The 18,277-nt window shown below is 33.6% G+C and overlaps 1 protein-coding gene across 4 annotated transcripts in view; it reads right to left on the bottom strand.

The window, feature by feature from the left end:
• Window positions 1–2,573: 2,573 nt before the first annotated feature.
• LOC149559033 (uncharacterized) overlaps window positions 2,574–18,277 on the bottom strand; it is a 69,273-nt gene continuing 53,569 nt past the window's right edge. For all 4 annotated transcript variants that reach the window (XM_089832991.1, XM_089832990.1, XM_089832988.1 and 1 more), the window contains exons 4-9: window positions 4,393–4,519; window positions 4,160–4,231; window positions 3,895–3,940; window positions 3,383–3,788; window positions 3,190–3,249; window positions 2,574–2,967 (exon numbers count right to left, since the gene is read on the bottom strand). In XM_089832991.1, the coding sequence (XP_089689117.1) occupies window positions 3,218–3,249; window positions 3,383–3,788; window positions 3,895–3,940; window positions 4,160–4,231; window positions 4,393–4,519 (683 nt within the window). In that variant the 3' untranslated portion in view covers window positions 2,574–2,967; window positions 3,190–3,217. The remainder of the gene's footprint in view (window positions 2,968–3,189; window positions 3,250–3,382; window positions 3,789–3,894; window positions 3,941–4,159; window positions 4,232–4,392; window positions 4,520–18,277) is intronic.

Genomic DNA, 18,277 nt, shown 5'->3' on the forward strand with positions numbered 1-18,277 from the left:
GGAGGAATCCCCCTTGCTTCTCCTAGTTCTATCAACTTAAATAGTGATATTTATTGGCCATTGTATAAAGGCAAAAGAAATGTATTCCCAAATGTGTCTCCCAATCTCATACTGGAGTGAAGGGTTTAAGTAACAAGGTAGGTTTTCAAATTCTTGTTTCTTACCTTTGATTATTGTTATGTTTGTCAACTTGGTTACAATGAGAATCTCTCTTTCATGTTGTTGGTTGTTTTGTTTCTCCCATATCTCATAGCACTCATTCCATTGGTCCATGGATTATTTCACTATCTTTCAAATTTATTATTATCAATAGCAAAAATAAGGGCAAGGCACAGAAGTGAAAGAAATACCATAATGAAAAGGAAGAGATTCCATCTTTGGGTTGAATTGTTCTACTGTCTTTTTTACTCATAGCACTAGCAACATTCAAGATAAGTAACATGAGCTACATTTAGCATCATAAAAGCAAGCATCTACATAAATTGTAATTTATGATTTAAAATGGTGTAAAAATTTGGAGCTAGAATTTGACAATATTATAGATCAATATCAAATATATTTAAATGTATCAAACTTTAATATATATTGATATTAAACTAGGAAACGACCTATTAAATCATTTTCAAATACACAGAATAGCGTGTTCATACAATCTATATGGGTTTGTTAAGAAGCCTGACAATTGAAAGGAATTTGATTTTGTGCTTATAATTGCTCTAACAACTAAGGACTTAGTTGACATAAAAAGAGGGGCATCCATTGCATCAATTATGGACAAGCTACTTATGCATAAAAAATGATAAGAATGGTAGCCTATGTGATGTGTTTTTAATTTGTTGCTTCTCTTACACAATATTTTCCTTGATTTGTGTTTTTGCCAATCATTCAATGTCATTTCATCTCTCCATAATATACCAAATATTGACTATTGCCTCTAGCCTACTTTGCTTTAAAAATTCTCATATATATTATCATTTAAATCTTACTTTAACGGATTCTATTTTCCCAATTTTACCAATAAATAATGAAATTTCAATAGTTAGGGAAGATTTCAACTACTATCAAATAATTTTAAACCTTAAAAAATTAATTCATCAATTTCTCAAGGATGGAGAATGTTGGACAATCTAGAGATGGTAATGGGTTGTTTTATTGTGCATGCCACTAGTAGTGATATATGCTTACCACTGATATGATACATATATAGGATATGCAAAAATTTGATAGTATTTAGACAGATCTTTTACATAAACAAGATCATAAAGGGATTATCTTCATTCTAGTACTCCTTGGCGTGAAAACTTCCAATCTTCAATATACTTTATGCTTCTAAAAGCATGTCTAAAAAAACAGAGATAATTAGTTTTTAACAAAAATAGCTTAATTTATTTTCTAATGTCCAAATGTGCTAGTGTTGATGTTATCAATTGCACTTATCATAGAAGTGTTACCTTTTATTTCTTGTAACATTAGTTGTAGATTTTTCTACTCTTTTCCAAAAATAAACATTTAAAAATCATTAATCTAAATTGTTTACTTAGTAAAGGGTTATTTCCAATGAATGAAAGTTTATCAAATGGAAGAAAAATATTCAAATTAAGTACAACTAATCAAGCTTCAAAGATGTGGCTTAAAATTATTTTAATGATAGCATATAAGATGCTGAATTATGTAAACAAAGTATCTAATGGAAACTCCAAATAAACAAGCCAAGATATCCAAAAAGGCACAATTGACCTCGATAAACCATTAAGATCATAAAATGAAATTTAACCTAAGCATGACATATATCTTGAACAAATGTAGGCTGATCTTGTTGCTTCAATTAATCAAGATCATATATACTAAGCTTTCATGTATTAATAATATATTATTAGGATTTATTTTTATTGAAAATCACCCCAAGGCACAATCTCAACGTCATTCCTTATGGTGTTCTAGTCATGCACTCAAGAAGACTTGACCCCTAGTGGACTCGTTTAGAACCCTTCAACTTCACCATGGGCCCATGTTTGAGGTTTTGATATGTAATAGTTTTGATATTTGTTAAGCCTTTGACATTTTCCCATTTAGAATTGGCCAATATTATACTATACAAATGCATTGGTCAAAATAATGTTATTTATAAGAAATTCAAGAATTTTTAATTGGCTCCGGAGATGTCATTTTTTCAAGAGAAGAAATAACCTACAACTTTTTAAACACGAACACTCGCAACATTTGACAACTTTAAAATCAAATTAAAGAAAAATTAAAATGTTTTCATTTATTAAAAAAAATAGCATCCTTGCTCTTTGAAGAAAGGGATGTTATCATATGACATTCCTAAGCATCAACCTATTTCCAATTACCAGCATCCTCTACATGCAATCAAGGCGAATTGTTTAACATTCACAACTATCTGATTTTAGCATTGAAATTACTACAAAGGATAGTTTGTCCATCAAGCATGATATCAAGACTGAAGAGAAAATTACGAGACTTATATTCACTACAACAATGGTCAGCAAAACCTGTTTTTGTAAAAGAGTTTGGATCCCTCCAAAACCTATTTTAGCCTTAATGAGAAACAATGCTCAGCAAAATACTTATATTAAATATAGGTTAATATTGTCTTCCTCAGCTGTTACAAGACACAGAAAACCAGTGGCACCACCTCCACTCGTGAAATATTGAATATCCATACACGACCACATGACAAGATATCACAAATACACTTCTGTCAATTTTGACCAAATAAGCTGGCTTCTATTGGAATGTCCACAAAATAATTACAGCAAACTAGAGGATTGGGCGATTTCCCTTTTATATCCACCATCGATACATGACAAGCACAAATTTTGATCTTCTATACCATATTGTACAGCAGTAACAGATGACACAGCAAAAGTTCATTGCATATTGACTTTGAACCAAACTGGGAATTAAACGTCATTAACAATCCAAAGATCGGAAATTTTGACATCCCTGCAGATTCCAAACAATTTACAAATCTAACAGCAGAAAATATGATGAAAGGTAATACAAAAGAGAGTAAATCCCTGCCATGGAAATCTATATCCTTGTGATTTATCCATTTCTCCTCCTAATGTTAAAAATAATCTGTGCTCTCAAAAACTTTTTGACAGTTGCTCACTATCCCTAAATGAACCACAAGACGAGAATAAATGATCGGAGGTGAAAACAAACCTTGTCCCCACCAGTGCCACCAGAAAGCCTACTGAGGTGGATATACTCCTGGATAATAGCCTGTGAGATTCCAAGAATAAAAATTTGAACCTTGAAAACTAAATGCTTCTCCTTATTCCTATACTAATTTTAGAATTTAAACAAAACTATCCTCATGTGCAATGAGACAGTACAGTGCACCAACGAAAATTACCTTGGTAAGGCTGTGCTGAATAACCATGCGGATTTGGTGGAGGATATGCAACCGGAGGAGGGTATGGTGAAGGTGAGGCAGTCATACCAAAAGGAGATGGTGGGTAGACAGAAGGCGTGGGAGGGTAATGTGCTGAAGGTGGAGGATAAGCATTACTTGGAGGGGGAGGATATTCATTACTTGGTGGTGGAGGATATGCATTGCTTTGAGGTGGAGGATATGCAGTGCTTTGAGGAGGTGGATATCCAGCTGGTTCTGATTTAGATGTAGATACAGATGGATATCCAGGATAATATGAAGATGGCTGCTGAAAGGTTGGGTATCCAGATGGTGGTGCATATGGAGCACTAGTTGGAAACTGCCCTGTGTAAGGAGGAGCTGAAACAGCCGATTGTGCCTTATTTTTCTGTTCAAAATAAATTGTATTACTTTATTTTACATGCATGTGCCTAAAACTTTGAAATGTAACAGAATATAAAAGTGAAACCAGAAACGGTTATTGCTCAACTTACACCAACATTTGCATAGTGAAGGATAATTCTTACTTCCCCAGCATTTCTATTAATACAGGTGACAAATTTCAGAACAAATGTTAGTCAACTACTGAATAAAACCATTGGAACCAGTGCAATTGATGCCAAAGTGTATGATCTTTTGCAAATAATAAATTAGGAATCAGACAACCAATCAGATAGGCAAATAAAATAAAACAATGCCTAGGAGTTCAAAGACCACAAAAAAATCCCTAGAAAGCACTAGAAAGGTGATAACACTCACTTTCCACTTTTGGAAGTCAATGACCATGTCGAATCATCATACCCACTTGCGAGTACCCTTGTCAGCAAAATTCTAGATAAATACGAAAAATGAGTAAAGAGTTTAGATTTTGTTCATCTCATTCCTAAGTTCTTTCAAATCAGTATTGAAATTGATATTATGTTAGCTAAGAAATGATGAAATCAAAAAACAAAGCTAGCAAAGTGTTAAAACTTAAGACAGACTGTACATACTTGCCAGACCCGATGAAGTCATCAAATGATAATGTATTGCTATTCCACACTGAAACATTTAATTCACGGAGCCCTTCAATCAAAGGACAAACAAACTTCTCATTGAAAGTTGGATTTTTTCCACCATCTGCAAAAGGAAGAAATTGTATGATTGCAGTATCAAACATAAGCATAGATGAAACATAAATTTCCATCTAGAAGACTTCCTTACAGCCCAGGTGATAACTGAGATTATCTATAAATGTATTTGCAGCAACTTACAAACTGTGCTGTATGTGAGGAAATTTTCCAAAGAAAAAAAATTCACATGTAGCAAAAAGTTAAGTGGAAGATTTTGTAGCTAAATTATATTCCCTATGAGAGAAAGGCTTATGGGAAAATCTATCAGGAAGATTTTGTGTATCAATGCTTAGGAACATACCCAGTGATAGATCATCAGTTTTGTAACTGTGCTGGGCTAAAATGTTGCAAAAATACAAAAGCATCTGTCCTCTGCCCTTTCAGACACATATCGGTACTGGAGACATTTTGGGGATGTGAAGAGAATACATTTGGAGAAAAAAATGTGAGGAAGATTTTGTATATTAATATTTGGAAAAAACTTCGTGATCCATCATGATAGTGGATTGGATTACTCCATGATTCATCACCAAAATACAGAGTATGATCCAAACATTGATGCACAAAACTTTCCACACATTTTCCAAAAGCATTCCACACAATTTCATGGGCTCTGAAGCCCTTATATTCTTAATGACTGACCTTAGGAAATGGTTCTTTTTTTCTAGTAGTAGAGGATGGGCACATTGTTATAAATATCAGACTGTAGAACCATAACACGTCAAGTAATTTAAACCCTTTTGGTAGATGTCTTAGACTCTTAGCCCTTGTCGAAGGCTACCTTTTTGCCTTGAAAAGGAAAGAACGAACACTCTAATATTTGCCCTTAATAAAACTCTACCAAGCCTTTCCTTTTTTGTAGATGTCTTAGCCCTTGTCCAAGGCCACCTTCTTGCCTTGAATTGGAGACAGCAAAGACTAATATTTCACCCAAGTAAAACTCTCCCATGTCTTGCTTTGAAGGAAATACCCCCTATCTCAAAACTAGTGAATATATGATTTCCTTATCAACCATTCATGGGTTTGACATGAAAACAACTTTAAATTCTTTGACCCATCTACAAGGCCAATCATAGTTATGTTGAACCCAAAAGAAAACATATTTAAACTGCAAACAAGCAATGCCAGCAGCTTGATGAGGAGTTGCTCAGATTAGACAAGGCCTATAGCAATATAAGGCATGCTGTTCATTTTTTAACCCCAAAAATACCCTCAACATATTTAGACTGCAAATATGCAAATGCTGGCGGCCTAATTTAGTAGGGCTTGCTCAGGTTAGGCAAGGCCTATAGCAATATAAGGCAGGTCACTGCTCATTTTGATTATGTTATAAGGATTTGGCAAAATGTTTCTTTTTGATGTTCTTAGTCTCTGTTTAATTGATAGTGTACATAGTTCTCAATACCGATAATGAATTCTGGCATGTTCTTGATATGGATTGGAAAACCTAATATGCTAATTTCCTCATATATCTATACAATATCTTGAGGGATGTGTTAGCGCAACTGGCATTGCTATCAAAATAGATTAGAAAATCAGATACGGTGCAAAAAGTCTGCAGAAATCTTAATCTGAAAGTGCAGATTGGATTCGCAATGGAGAAGAAACACATACCTTTGATACTTAACTGTTTTGCTTATAATGACAGATTTGTTTTGATTGATAAAGTTTCAGGGTGACAGGCATAGGTCGATCTTTAGCTGGTTTTTTGTTTTCAAATGGTGGTCTTCTGTTTTGTAGAATCTGAAAATACTTTATGGTGATTTAAATCTTATTCATAAAACTGCTCTTAATCAGTTTGATATGTATTTGTTGTGGCAATAAACCTATATGTGAAGTTTTGTGTTCAGAATGGCTATGAATGAATGCATCAGTTTGGTTACCAAAATGACACCAAATGAATCCATCAGTCTGTATATACTGGTTGTATTAGATCAGTTTAAAATCTGGATATACAGTTAGAACTGTTGCAACTGTCTTTAGAATAAGTTGCAATTACTGTTTAATTCTGCCATCTCATTCTTCAGCAATGAAGGGTTTGTTTTTGTTTATAATAATATGGTTGAAACTATCGACCAATACCTATATGGTTACAACTGAACTGTCCAAACAGTTATTAACCAATTCAGAAGCCATAAAAACAATGGAAGAAAGTGCGTTCTATTTATTGTTACTAAGGTTTGATGGTTTATGTGGTGGTTGTTAATTACTGAAGCAGAGTAAAAGGTGTGCCACTCATAGATGTGCCAAATCATTAATAAAGTTACTGAGAGGTATTATTCAGAATGCCATAATTTATAAACAAGAGACTGCAATCAATTCTGGGTTGTGAGTGAAAACAGAAGTATTTCAGGTATACATTGTTTAGTTGATTTGAATAGTGAATAAGGTCTGATGATGCTGTGGTTTAGAATATCTTGTTTGATGAAGTTGTGTTCAGTTGATGTGAACAGGATTTCTCAAAAGTTGTAGACTGTGCATTGTTTGTAAGACTTCTTGACAAATTTTGTCTGACTTTATGGACAGAACCTCTCAGTTGTTGACAACTTGATAGTACTGAGTTTGTAAAGGTTTATCAGAAGACTGCTACTGTTATAATGTATAAAACAGTTCAAAACATCTGAAGGGTAGAACTATTCAGTTTGTAGTACTTTGTGCTTTTATCTTCATAGTTGTGAAACATAATATTGCAGACTTGAAATTGGTAAAAGCTAATTTTGAAGCATCCGTTGATTGGTGCCTCAAGGATGCTGAGTTGGTGTTCAGATTGATAAATTTGTGGTTATAAGAGTTGGTGCTCTTAAGCAAGGAATTTGGGGATTCCTTAGAATTGGTGCCCTTAAAGCATTGTACACAGTTTTAACTGTGAGGCTGGATTAGGACAGTAGATCGTACCAGCATTTCTTACCGTTACTTTTCCCATCCTAGCTTTTCCACGTATTTCTTGTTCATTATTTCATTGTGTGCTTGCATTCCTTTCAGTTTCATTTCAACTTTTGCTAAGTTCATTAAAAAAAATATGAAAGATTTGAATTACTGATTCAACAACACCCCCCCATCAGTAGAAGAATTGTGTTCTGCAGGATGATGATGAGTATTATATAATATATTAGTTTTCGCATGTTAATTCATTACTTACATGGCATTCATGTCTAAATGACTAGCTACTGTTATCTCGAGCATCTTCTGAATATTCTGAAGTGTGTGAGTCTGTGAGATGACCTCATATTTTCATGTTTTACTATTTTAATGCCCCTAATTAAAAAGTGCTCCTAAACTTTAAAAACATTCAATATATTATGACTCCCAAATTTAACAAAATATGTCCTAAAATTGAAATTCTAGATTCTTTAAAATCCAAAAAGTTTGAACAAAGAAAACTTAAGAGTTCAAGCAGAAAAGGAGCCACATTTTAGGAGAAGAAATTGGATTTCAACTGTGTGAAAAGTCATAGTAGCAATGGTGGAAGAAACCATGTCAAGAACAAGAAATCTGTGAGCCACTGATTTTGTTGGACAAGAAGTTATGGGAAGCACCAATTCACCTAACATGTTAGTGCCTTCATTGGTTTTATGAAAATCAAGTAAGGGAGAAAGGCAAGGATCACAAGCTCTATCAAACAATAAAACATGATGAAAGGAGCAATATTGTGACCATTAATAAACACTCACGCATGTCATAATGCTGCAAATGAATTTGCTCAGGTGCTTTTATGCATTGAATAGCAATTCTGAACAAATTTGTACATTGATACCAACCATGGACTCAATACAAGAGCTGCCAACATAGATAGAATATAGATGTTGCCTTTACTCTCCAAATCTGACAACCAAGTCTAAACACTTCCTATCATATGTGGTTGTTGTTCAATAAACAAGCAAGAGGGTGTTTAGTGCTGAAAAATGGAGGAACAAAATAAAAGTGTGAATGAAGGCAATTCAGGTGAGACCATAAAGATTAAAAATGAATGTGGACTCCGAAATGTTGGTATTATTCCACATTTCTGCAAATTAATGTCTTTGGCTATGAATTTATTTATGGGTTGTAGAGATATATGATGTTCATAGAAACTAAAGATGCAAAGCTATGGATTGAAGAAAATCAATATATGCAAAAACAAGGAAGCTTTAATGAAGAGTTAATCTGAGTTCAAAACTAGTTGGACCTTAGGCCTGAACAGACTTTTGCTAGATATGAAAATGAAAATATCAACTTTTTTTTCCAAAATAAAACCTCATTGTATTAAATAGAAATCAAAGAAAACAAATTCAGCTGTGCCAAGCTTTTTAAGCTATTAGTCCAAAACGTAGGGAACATAGAGAGCAGGATACATAGCAAATTCATTGAGTCAAATCCAAAACTAGAATCTTTCTCAGATCCTATTGCAGCTTGGTCAACCACCACTGAGGAGGCAAAACATAACAAATAAAGTTGGAGTTGTTAGGGGCCTAATTGGCTGGCCAAACAACTACTTATATCAACTTGCACTGATTGGGCTGGCAAAAATTGGAAATAGCACATTGAAATCCTTGCAAAAAGAATAAACATACAAAGTAAGCATAAAAATGTTCTTTACAATACGGACCTGTACTTCTTCATCCTTCTCTAATCTTGCTCTTCGTCAAATGAAAATATTGACAAATGAACAACATAAAAAAGACTATCCAATCCATCTTCTAGACAACATTTCAAATTCTACTATTGTTAGAAGTTGTAGTCTTTCCTTGGTGTGTTTATAAACCAAGGTTAGACCTCCTTTCTTTATTGTTATAATATATTAGGATATAAGCCAAGGTATCCTAATATATTTCTTTTTTGTCCTTTTTCCACTACATCTTATTTTGTCCTCTAGTGGAATATGTGATGACAAATATTTATTGTAATTTGTAATTTAGATTATTCCTCCTTAAGAGGAATCTCACACTTGGCCTCACACACTTATGAATGGTGGCATTCATAGACATGGGAGTTACATTCTAACTCCTCTCTCTCATCTCTATTTAAGAGATGACCCTCCTCTCTCATTTCTAATGAGGTTTTCTTCTTCTTCCCAATTATTGTATGAGCGATTGCTCTCTCTCTCTTTCTCTCTCTCTCTTCTTAGGCTTTACATTCCTCATTCATAATGTCACAAGGGGTTTTCTTTGCTTTTCCCCTTTTCAAATATCTTGTCTCATGGAGTTGGATCTTGAAGCTTTCTCTCTCCTATCTTATGGTAATATTTTTTCATGCATTAACTCGCTTAGATTCTTTCCTGGTATTGCTTATTTACATATTTCTTTTTCCATTTCTAACATGGTATCAAAGCAATTTAATCTTTGCTTTTGAGTGTTTGCATGAAGGTACGATTCGAAGGAGACTCTTGAGAGAGATTTCACTAATTTCTTTTTTAATCTTCTTAACTTGGAAGAAAATGAATTTTTTTTCCTTTTTGGGTTTGGCTGGTTTACCACCAAACCTGACTAACTTCTGTTTGCTCTAATTTGTGCACGTTACTTCTTATTTTCTATTAGTTTTCATCTAACCCCCTTTGGAAGGCTTGCCGCCAAAGGGTTTTCCTATCTAGATATCAATTTTTTTTTACTCTTGTTTTGTCTAATCTATTTTGTTTATGGTTATAACATTTTTTTGGAAACACAAATATGATATATATGTCCATTGTATTAAAAACACATGATATGAGAATATTATTATTTATTGCTTATCAATTTGCAATCCCTAGGGAGTAGAAGCATTATTCTCCAGATTCTAAAAAGACTTAAAAGTTAGTGATAAATAATCACAAGATATTTTACTTGTTTTTTATAAATTTTGAACTAGTTCTAAAATTTAAAAAAAAAATTAGAACTTTCTTTTTTTTGTTTTTTTAAATATTTAAAATAAAAAATTTGCTTTAACAAACTATATTATTATTATTATTTTGATTAAATTTTAATATTTAAAATCCAAATTTATTATTTCTCTAATTTTTTCTTTTCTTGAAAGTAACACTTTAATAATTCTAAGTGTAGTTATATTTTTAAAAAATACTAATTATTTTAAACCTATTCATATTTCTCTCTTGAAATTTATATATATATATTCTACTCTATATCTTTATGAGTTTTTAATATATTTAGAAACTCTATTTTTTTCCCAAAAACTGAACTTACTTTTTGGATTTCCTCTCAATTTTTTCAGCATCTTTCCTATAGTCTTTTGTTTATTTCTTTTTCGTATTTGGCTATTTACGTTGTTAATGTTCCTTCTTTACATTCATCTCTGGAACCTCTGATCCGTCTTGTAATCCTGAGCAATTTCCCTGACTAGGCGCTGAAACGGCAGCTTCCTAATAAGCAACTCTCTGCTTTTTTGATACTTGTGGATCTCTCGAAGGGAAACTGTTCCAGGCCTAAATCTGTGCGGCTTCTTCAATCCTTTTTAGCGCAAGTAGTTTTGTGCTGTTCTGTAGGGTTTGGATTTGCTGCTCTTGACAGCGATGGGGAAACTAAGACTTATATTGTGCATATCGATAGGTCTCAGATGCCTGCGGCCTTTCTAAGCCATGAAAACTGGTATGCTTCTTCTGTAAAATCTGTAGTTGGGGGGGAAAACGTAGCAAAAGGATCAGTGGTGAAATTTGCCGGTGGAGCGGGAATGATCCTGGCGAACACAAAGGCAAACGGTGAAGAACTCGTAGCAGATTGTCAAATGTTCTCCTGACAGAATTTGTTCTCAGCTGAGGTTTGAATTCACATATCTTACAAAACTCTGATAGCATTTTAAGCCTTGAGTGAGGATCTACTCAATAAGATTTTGCTGAGCAAACTTACTTAAAGATTTAATTAACCATAGACTCGGCTCCTAAATACGAATTTCGTTCGGGTGGATCAAGCGGCCATGGACGCCATTTTCGCATAGATCCAGTCGGATCTTCACTCAAACGACAGTTTTCGTCAAGCGGGAGCTCTCCTGCATAATTATTGGATTATTTACATGCATAATTATTATTCTTCCTTTTCTTTGATTTTCTCATTATTTTCTTTCTATTTTTAGTTGTTAACACTTGTTATGCAGGATTGAATGATTTATATAACGTCTCTGATCTATTTGTTGTTTTACACCAACTCATACTCTATTATGAGTTTGTACCTTTTTTTTATTCGTTTCTCTGTCACTTTTTTTTCAAAAATCAAATCATTACAAATCAATTTCTGCAATCTCTTTTCTGGAAAGTTTCTTAACAATTTTTTTAGTATATTCTTATCTGCCAGATCTGAACTCTATCTTTTATTACTAACCTTTTTTGCAAGGTTAGTTGTAACAAATTTTATATTAATCATATTCATTCTTCTCTTTTGTATCATTATCTCATTATTGTTCTGCTCTTTTATTATTATTTGTATTAATGTTACCAACTAATCATAATTTTTGGTTTATCTTATATATCTTAATTTCCATTAAAGTTTTTTTTAAAACACCTATCTTATGATTCTTGTCTTTGTTGGTGGGCCCATCCTTTCTACTTTTCTCACTTATGTTCACCTTGCATGGAGACTTTAACTGATATCTAATAATTTATGATTATTGCTCTTTCATATACTTCTTATTTATCTCAAATTATTCAGGTTTATGAGTTATCTTACACTATTGCCTTCATTATTTAATGATTTGATTTTACTATGTTCTAATGATCTATCTGCACATGGTTGCAGTTTTATGCTTTTATAGCATCTCTTTATGCTCATAGTAGCATTTCATGGTTTAATACCATTCTTTTATTATATATATCTTTTTTTGTAAGTTGCATCGGGAGCCAATTTATCAAGGTTAACTATGGTGGACCCAACAGTTTTAAACTGACTCATAGTTGCCTTATCTGGCCCGTGGACTACCCCTCCAACCTATAATTGGTGTGCACTTACTTCAATGGAGTTTCCCTCCATTTGTTCCACTTTGTTCCTCAATGCGAGGATGATATTTTATGGGGATTTCCCATTCCAATCTCTTTGTCTCCTTGGTGTATGCTCCAAGTTGTGATTTATTCATGGTATGACTTCCTACACCTTGCTCATTTTTGATAGGTGACGAGGCTACCATATCTTGGAGCACTCCAATATTGGAGACTCTATTTGAGAAAGTTATTTTGACCCATGTTGATCTTTTTCCTCATAGCAATGATGTTGCTTGTCCATGATGGATTTGTTATTTGAAGGCAATATGTTGTTACTCCTCATAAACCCTTCCTTTGGTCCACTTCAGCTATAATTCTTGGAAAAATTGTAACTTGAATTATTTGGTGCTTGAGGCACATGTTCTACTTATTTATTATTGTCTCTCTTGTATTCCTTTGATAAATATACAATGTGATAATGTTCTACATACTTTTTTGCCTAGATCGTGGGTCATGTAGGTGATGGAGTCGCGACCCATTCACTTATAGTGGGATGACTCATTAGTGGACTGTCCATATCCATGTGATTGACGCAATGTTGATGCAAGTTTCATTAGTTGGCCTTGTCTGTGGTCATTTGTGCATTAGTATGTTCCTTTCATGAGAGATTTATTGCATCTATAATGATCATTTTGAGCTTATGACTTATTTTAGATATCATGTTAACTCCATTGCATGTTGGCGAACACATTCATTTATCCTCATCTCTCTTAGTTCCTCCTTGATTAAATTATTATAACTTCATTTTTTTTAACTAACTTGTTCATTCAATGTAATTCTACTTGTGGATAGTTGTCTTGTTTTTTGTTCTCTGATTTTTTTTCAAGTGATCCATCAAGGAACCTTCTCGATTTTTCACATATGAAGATGTGTCTATGCTTCCACTTGATCACATTCAAAGGACTCATGTACTTCTTTTGGATCTGTAAATGTACCATATGGCTTGAAGACAATCAAATTACTTCATATTGAAGATTAAGTTGCAGATTTTTGTAAATTATGGGTTTAATACCCCTTGATATAATTACCCCAAGTAAAGATTAAAAGGGGGTGTTAGAAGTTGTAATCTTTCCTTGGTGTGTTTATAAACCAAGGTTAGACCTCCTTTCTTTATTGTTATAATATATTAGGATATAAGCCAAGGTATCCTAATATATTTCTTTTTTGTCCTTTTTCCACTACATCTTATTTTGTCCTCTAGTGGAATATGTGAGGACAAATATTTATTGTAATTTGTAATTTAGATTATTCCTCCTTAAGAGGAATCTCACACTTGGCCTCACACACTTATGAATGGTGGCATTCATAGACATGGGAGTTACATTCTAACTCCTCTCTCTCATCTCTATTTAAGAGATGACCCTCCTCTCTCATTTCTAATGAGGTTTTTTTCTTCTTCCCAATTATTGTATGAGCGATTGCTCTCTCTCTCTCTCTCTCTCTCTCTCTCTCTCTCTCTCTCTCTCTGGCTTCACATGCCTCATTCATAATGTCACAAGGGGTTTTCTTTGCTTTTCCCTTTTCAAATATCTTGTCTCATGGAGTTGGATCTTGAAGCTTTCTCTCTCCTATCTTATGGTAATATCTTTTCATGCATTAACTCGCTTAGATTCTTTCCTGGTATTGCTCATTTACATATTTCTTATTCCATTTCTAACAACTATAACTGCAAAATACAAAATATTATCCTACAAATTCTAAGATTATGCCAACAATAAATATGTTGACCTAATCCCCACAACATCCTCTTTCAAGGAAACACCTAAAAAACAAGGTACAAGGTGTGTGCACCCCTAGGGAGCACTTCTATAAATTTAACTCAAATGAATAAAATGACACCTAAATTTCCCTAAACTGAGACCATGCTAGATTTTAAAAAGAAACAACAACAATCAATGTACCCTAAGAAAAAAAAAGGAATGTTAACATAAGTTCAAATGTAACCAAAAGGAGAATAAGAACATTCCAATGGCTATATTTATGATCCATGACTGAGATAGAAAGCACATGTACTAAAATATATGTTGTAAGATATATAGGTCGGGCTAACAAGCATTTTTGTGGAATTGAGTTACCCACAGTGAAGTAATATATTTTCTCAACATCTAAGACAAGTGGTGTGAAAAGAACTTATCTTGATGGGGAAATAGTGACACTTAACTACCTTCAATCAAAAAGTGAACAATCTAAAGGTGACACAAGAATCCCATCAATCAATGAGCTGAAATGTCTTCGTATTTCACAATTTAACTAAGTAAATAAAATAAATTATCTGAGTAAACTGAATATAAGGTGCAATTGTATAATTAAACCAACATAAAATCAATACTTAGTCTAGCTGTATTACTGCAGCAAGTTTTTATATTCCATTGCAGCATCTAAATCCCAACTTAGCTACATACAAACAGGGATTAGAACAACAAATAGTGCAGATCAAGTCTAAAACTGTTATCACAGTCCTGATTACACACCTAGCTGCCAAAACCAGTGTTCCGGGACTCTGCAAGTCCGAGCAGGACTCTGTGAGTCCGAGGCAGAGGCAGCCTTTCTGAGGCAAATGGCCTTTGGACTCTAACTCGACCAAGTCCTGGCAAAGCCCACGTGGACTCGCCGAGTTCGTGCACTTGCCGAGTCCTGAGCCCAAGACTCTCCAATTTTTATTTTATATATATATATATATATATATATATATATATATATAATTTTGTTTAAAAGATAAAGATTTCTAGAAGGTGTTTTTTTTTTTCAGTGTTTATTAATTCTAAAAATGATGTTGTGGTATGTCAAGAATTTATTAAGGATTGAATCTTAAATCTTAAATCTTCAAATTTATGTCTAAAAATCTTGAATATTTTAGCAAGTTTAATGTTTAAACCTTCAAATGTCGTTAACTAGGTTATAGCAAATTACACAGTTGAATAGCCCTACATCTCAAAATGAAGGATAGTTTCCCAAATTGAAAGCTCATTGCCAATATTGGTTACAATCTGGGTGTCATTATGAAGAAGTCGTTTTCAGCATTGTATACTTCAATAATGTTGTACAGATATTTTCAAATTTACATATATTTGTGTTAGAATTCTACAATGGCATATATAAATTTTTCTTTTCTTTTTTAGAATTACGTGTTCATGAATGTTAGAACTCTCTAGCATTGTACATAAAGTTATAAACTTTCAAACTTGTGTATATGTGTTGCTGGATATGTCCTTGATCATTTTCTTGGCAAAAATTTGTAAGCCAACTATAATTGTTATTAAAAGACTTCTACCATTAAAGGTTGTGTTTCACCAAGCAAATTGATAGACATACTTAAAAGCCATGTTGTTGACTACAATGTGCACATAAGCTGTAACAAACATATTTCTCAATATTTGAGTCTTCCATGACTTATTTTAGGCGTCTTCGTCGGAGGGCATAGGCTATTATGAACTTTAGTCTTCTACACTCTAGCTGATATTTTGATATATGTTTTCAACTTTTGATTCCATGGATTTCGTATATTGTAGACGTTTGACAATGACACTATGTTTAACTTTATATTATGTGATTCAGTTTTTTTCCTTTAGAAATTTGTTGTTATACTTATGTGATCTATGCAAAATTGTGTATGAGTGTTAAGTAGCTTCCATTTATCTCAATTAATGTGTATTTGATGTTAATTGATTAAATGATGCATGAAAAAATCTTTAAATCCTTAAAAATCTTTGAATTTCATGGGTTTTTCTATTTTCCGAGTCCTTGCCGAGTCCAGTTGTCGAGTCCGAGTCGGATTTTGACTTTCCAAGTCAAAGGCGAGTCCAAGTCCCGTAACTATGGCCAAAACACAACGAGAAAAAGGTCATGCAGAGCTGGATAGCCAAAAATACCTTTAAGCTGATAAACTTGAACAAGACCACTAGTTGTCTTGCAAGGACTTCCATACCATAAATGGCTTTATATTGCCATTGACAATCCAATATTTACAACTGTCACCATGAAGACTAACAATGAATTAGCAATTATTGATAGAAATGAGCACATTATGGCAAAAATTTCAACACGTCTCTCCTTTACAAATAAGAGGAGTGAGTTTTATATAGGAGCCCCAAATACACTTAACAACCAAGATTCATTTAAAACCAATGGCCAAGATTAACTTATAGAAATCCCTAATTAGGGATAACCAAGATCCATTTAAAACCAATGGCCAAGATTAACTTATAGAAATCCCTAATTAGGGATGCTACAAACATTAAATGTATAACCAATAAGAATGACGCACCACCTCATGAGCCTAAGAGAAAATTCAAAAGTAGGAGAACCAATAGCAAGATGTTCAGTAATCGAACAATTCATCCTCAAGAATATTTATGCATAAATTCTTTTGCAATCTTTATTTCAATTTCATTTCTTTTTCCTTACAAACTCTTTGTTGTTCTTTGAATTCTTTCTCCTAGATGCTTTGTCCTTGTGGTTCTTGAATCCTTTGTATTTCCACCTTTGTTGTTTGGAATTCTTTGTCTTCTGCATTGTCGGACTTGATCCTCTTTACTTATGGAACTTATTGATTTCCTTTCTTGTGAATCTGTTTCTTGATCCTCTTGGAGTAGTTAAACCTCCCTTGAACTTGATCGCTTTGAGTCAATCCCCCCACATTACTTGGGAGTCTAAGTCATATTTAGTCTCATGAGGATCCTCTTGATTGATCTTGTCCCTAAACTGTTAGAATATATAGCCCACCAATATAATTGAGAGGGGCAGGGGGGGGGGAATCAGTTATCCAATTATTATCACAATTATCAACATTAAACAAACCTAACCATATGAGCAATATAATCCAAAACCACAACAAGATACTCATACACAATAACACCAGATATGTTAACTAGGGAAACCCTTGATCAGAGGGAAAAACCCGATGGGGATGGTACCCATAAGATGATGTACTAATATCAATGTTCCTTGTTAGAAGATGGACCCTATTAGGATTCTATAAATACATTCAATACATATGAGTCCCTGTTAGGAGTCTTTGAATCCCTATTAGGAGATTCCAACCCTATTAAGAGTTGTCCCAACCATGTTAGGAGTTGTGGAAGACAGCTAGACCCACTGCAAACAGCTTCAAAGATAAGACCAATGAACCCATTGTCCAAATGATCTCTGTATTATTCCTTGCAGAATAATAGAAATGAATTGTACTTCCTTCCTCTTGTTGAGGTCAATTTTGTACCACTACATAACATATAGCAATTGAATACTTGATATGGAATATCAAAAACTCAATCCCTGTCTTGAAAAGTAAATACTCACGAAGACATGAGCAAAACTCCAATGTTCTTTACACCTATGGATACTAACTTAGTTATATTAATGTGATTTGTTGGTTAATCAAGTAGGCAGCCTTACGTTGTTCATTCAAGAATTGTCGAACTCTCGTTGTGATGATGATGGTGTCTGGCCTTGTAAAGTATATGAGCACCAAATGATGGTGATGGTGATGGTGATGGAGGGTGTGTGTTCAAATGACATGCCTTCCTAACTTTCTTAGAACGAAATCCAACTACTCAACTACTCACTACTTTACTTCTACTCCTATGAATGGAAAGATTAGTAAACGGGCAGGGATCGAATCTGATGAAAGCTTACTAGCGGCTCTACCTCCATAGATGCAATAATTCAAGGGAAAAAAGACTAGATTACCACGTTAGGCTTCCTAACCAGCTGCTAGAATGCTAGTGGCCTAGTTTATAGATCCCTATCAAACATCCACTAATATCACCATTCAACTATCTATCTATTCTTACTCATAACAACTTTCTTGAAATGAAATCTACTTTAACAACTTCA

This window comes from Cupressus sempervirens, chromosome 5 (genome assembly GCF_028749045.1).
Source record: "Cupressus sempervirens isolate cs-2001-9-10 chromosome 5, ASM2874904v1, whole genome shotgun sequence".
Classification (NCBI taxonomy): Eukaryota; Viridiplantae; Streptophyta; class Pinopsida; order Cupressales; family Cupressaceae; genus Cupressus; species Cupressus sempervirens.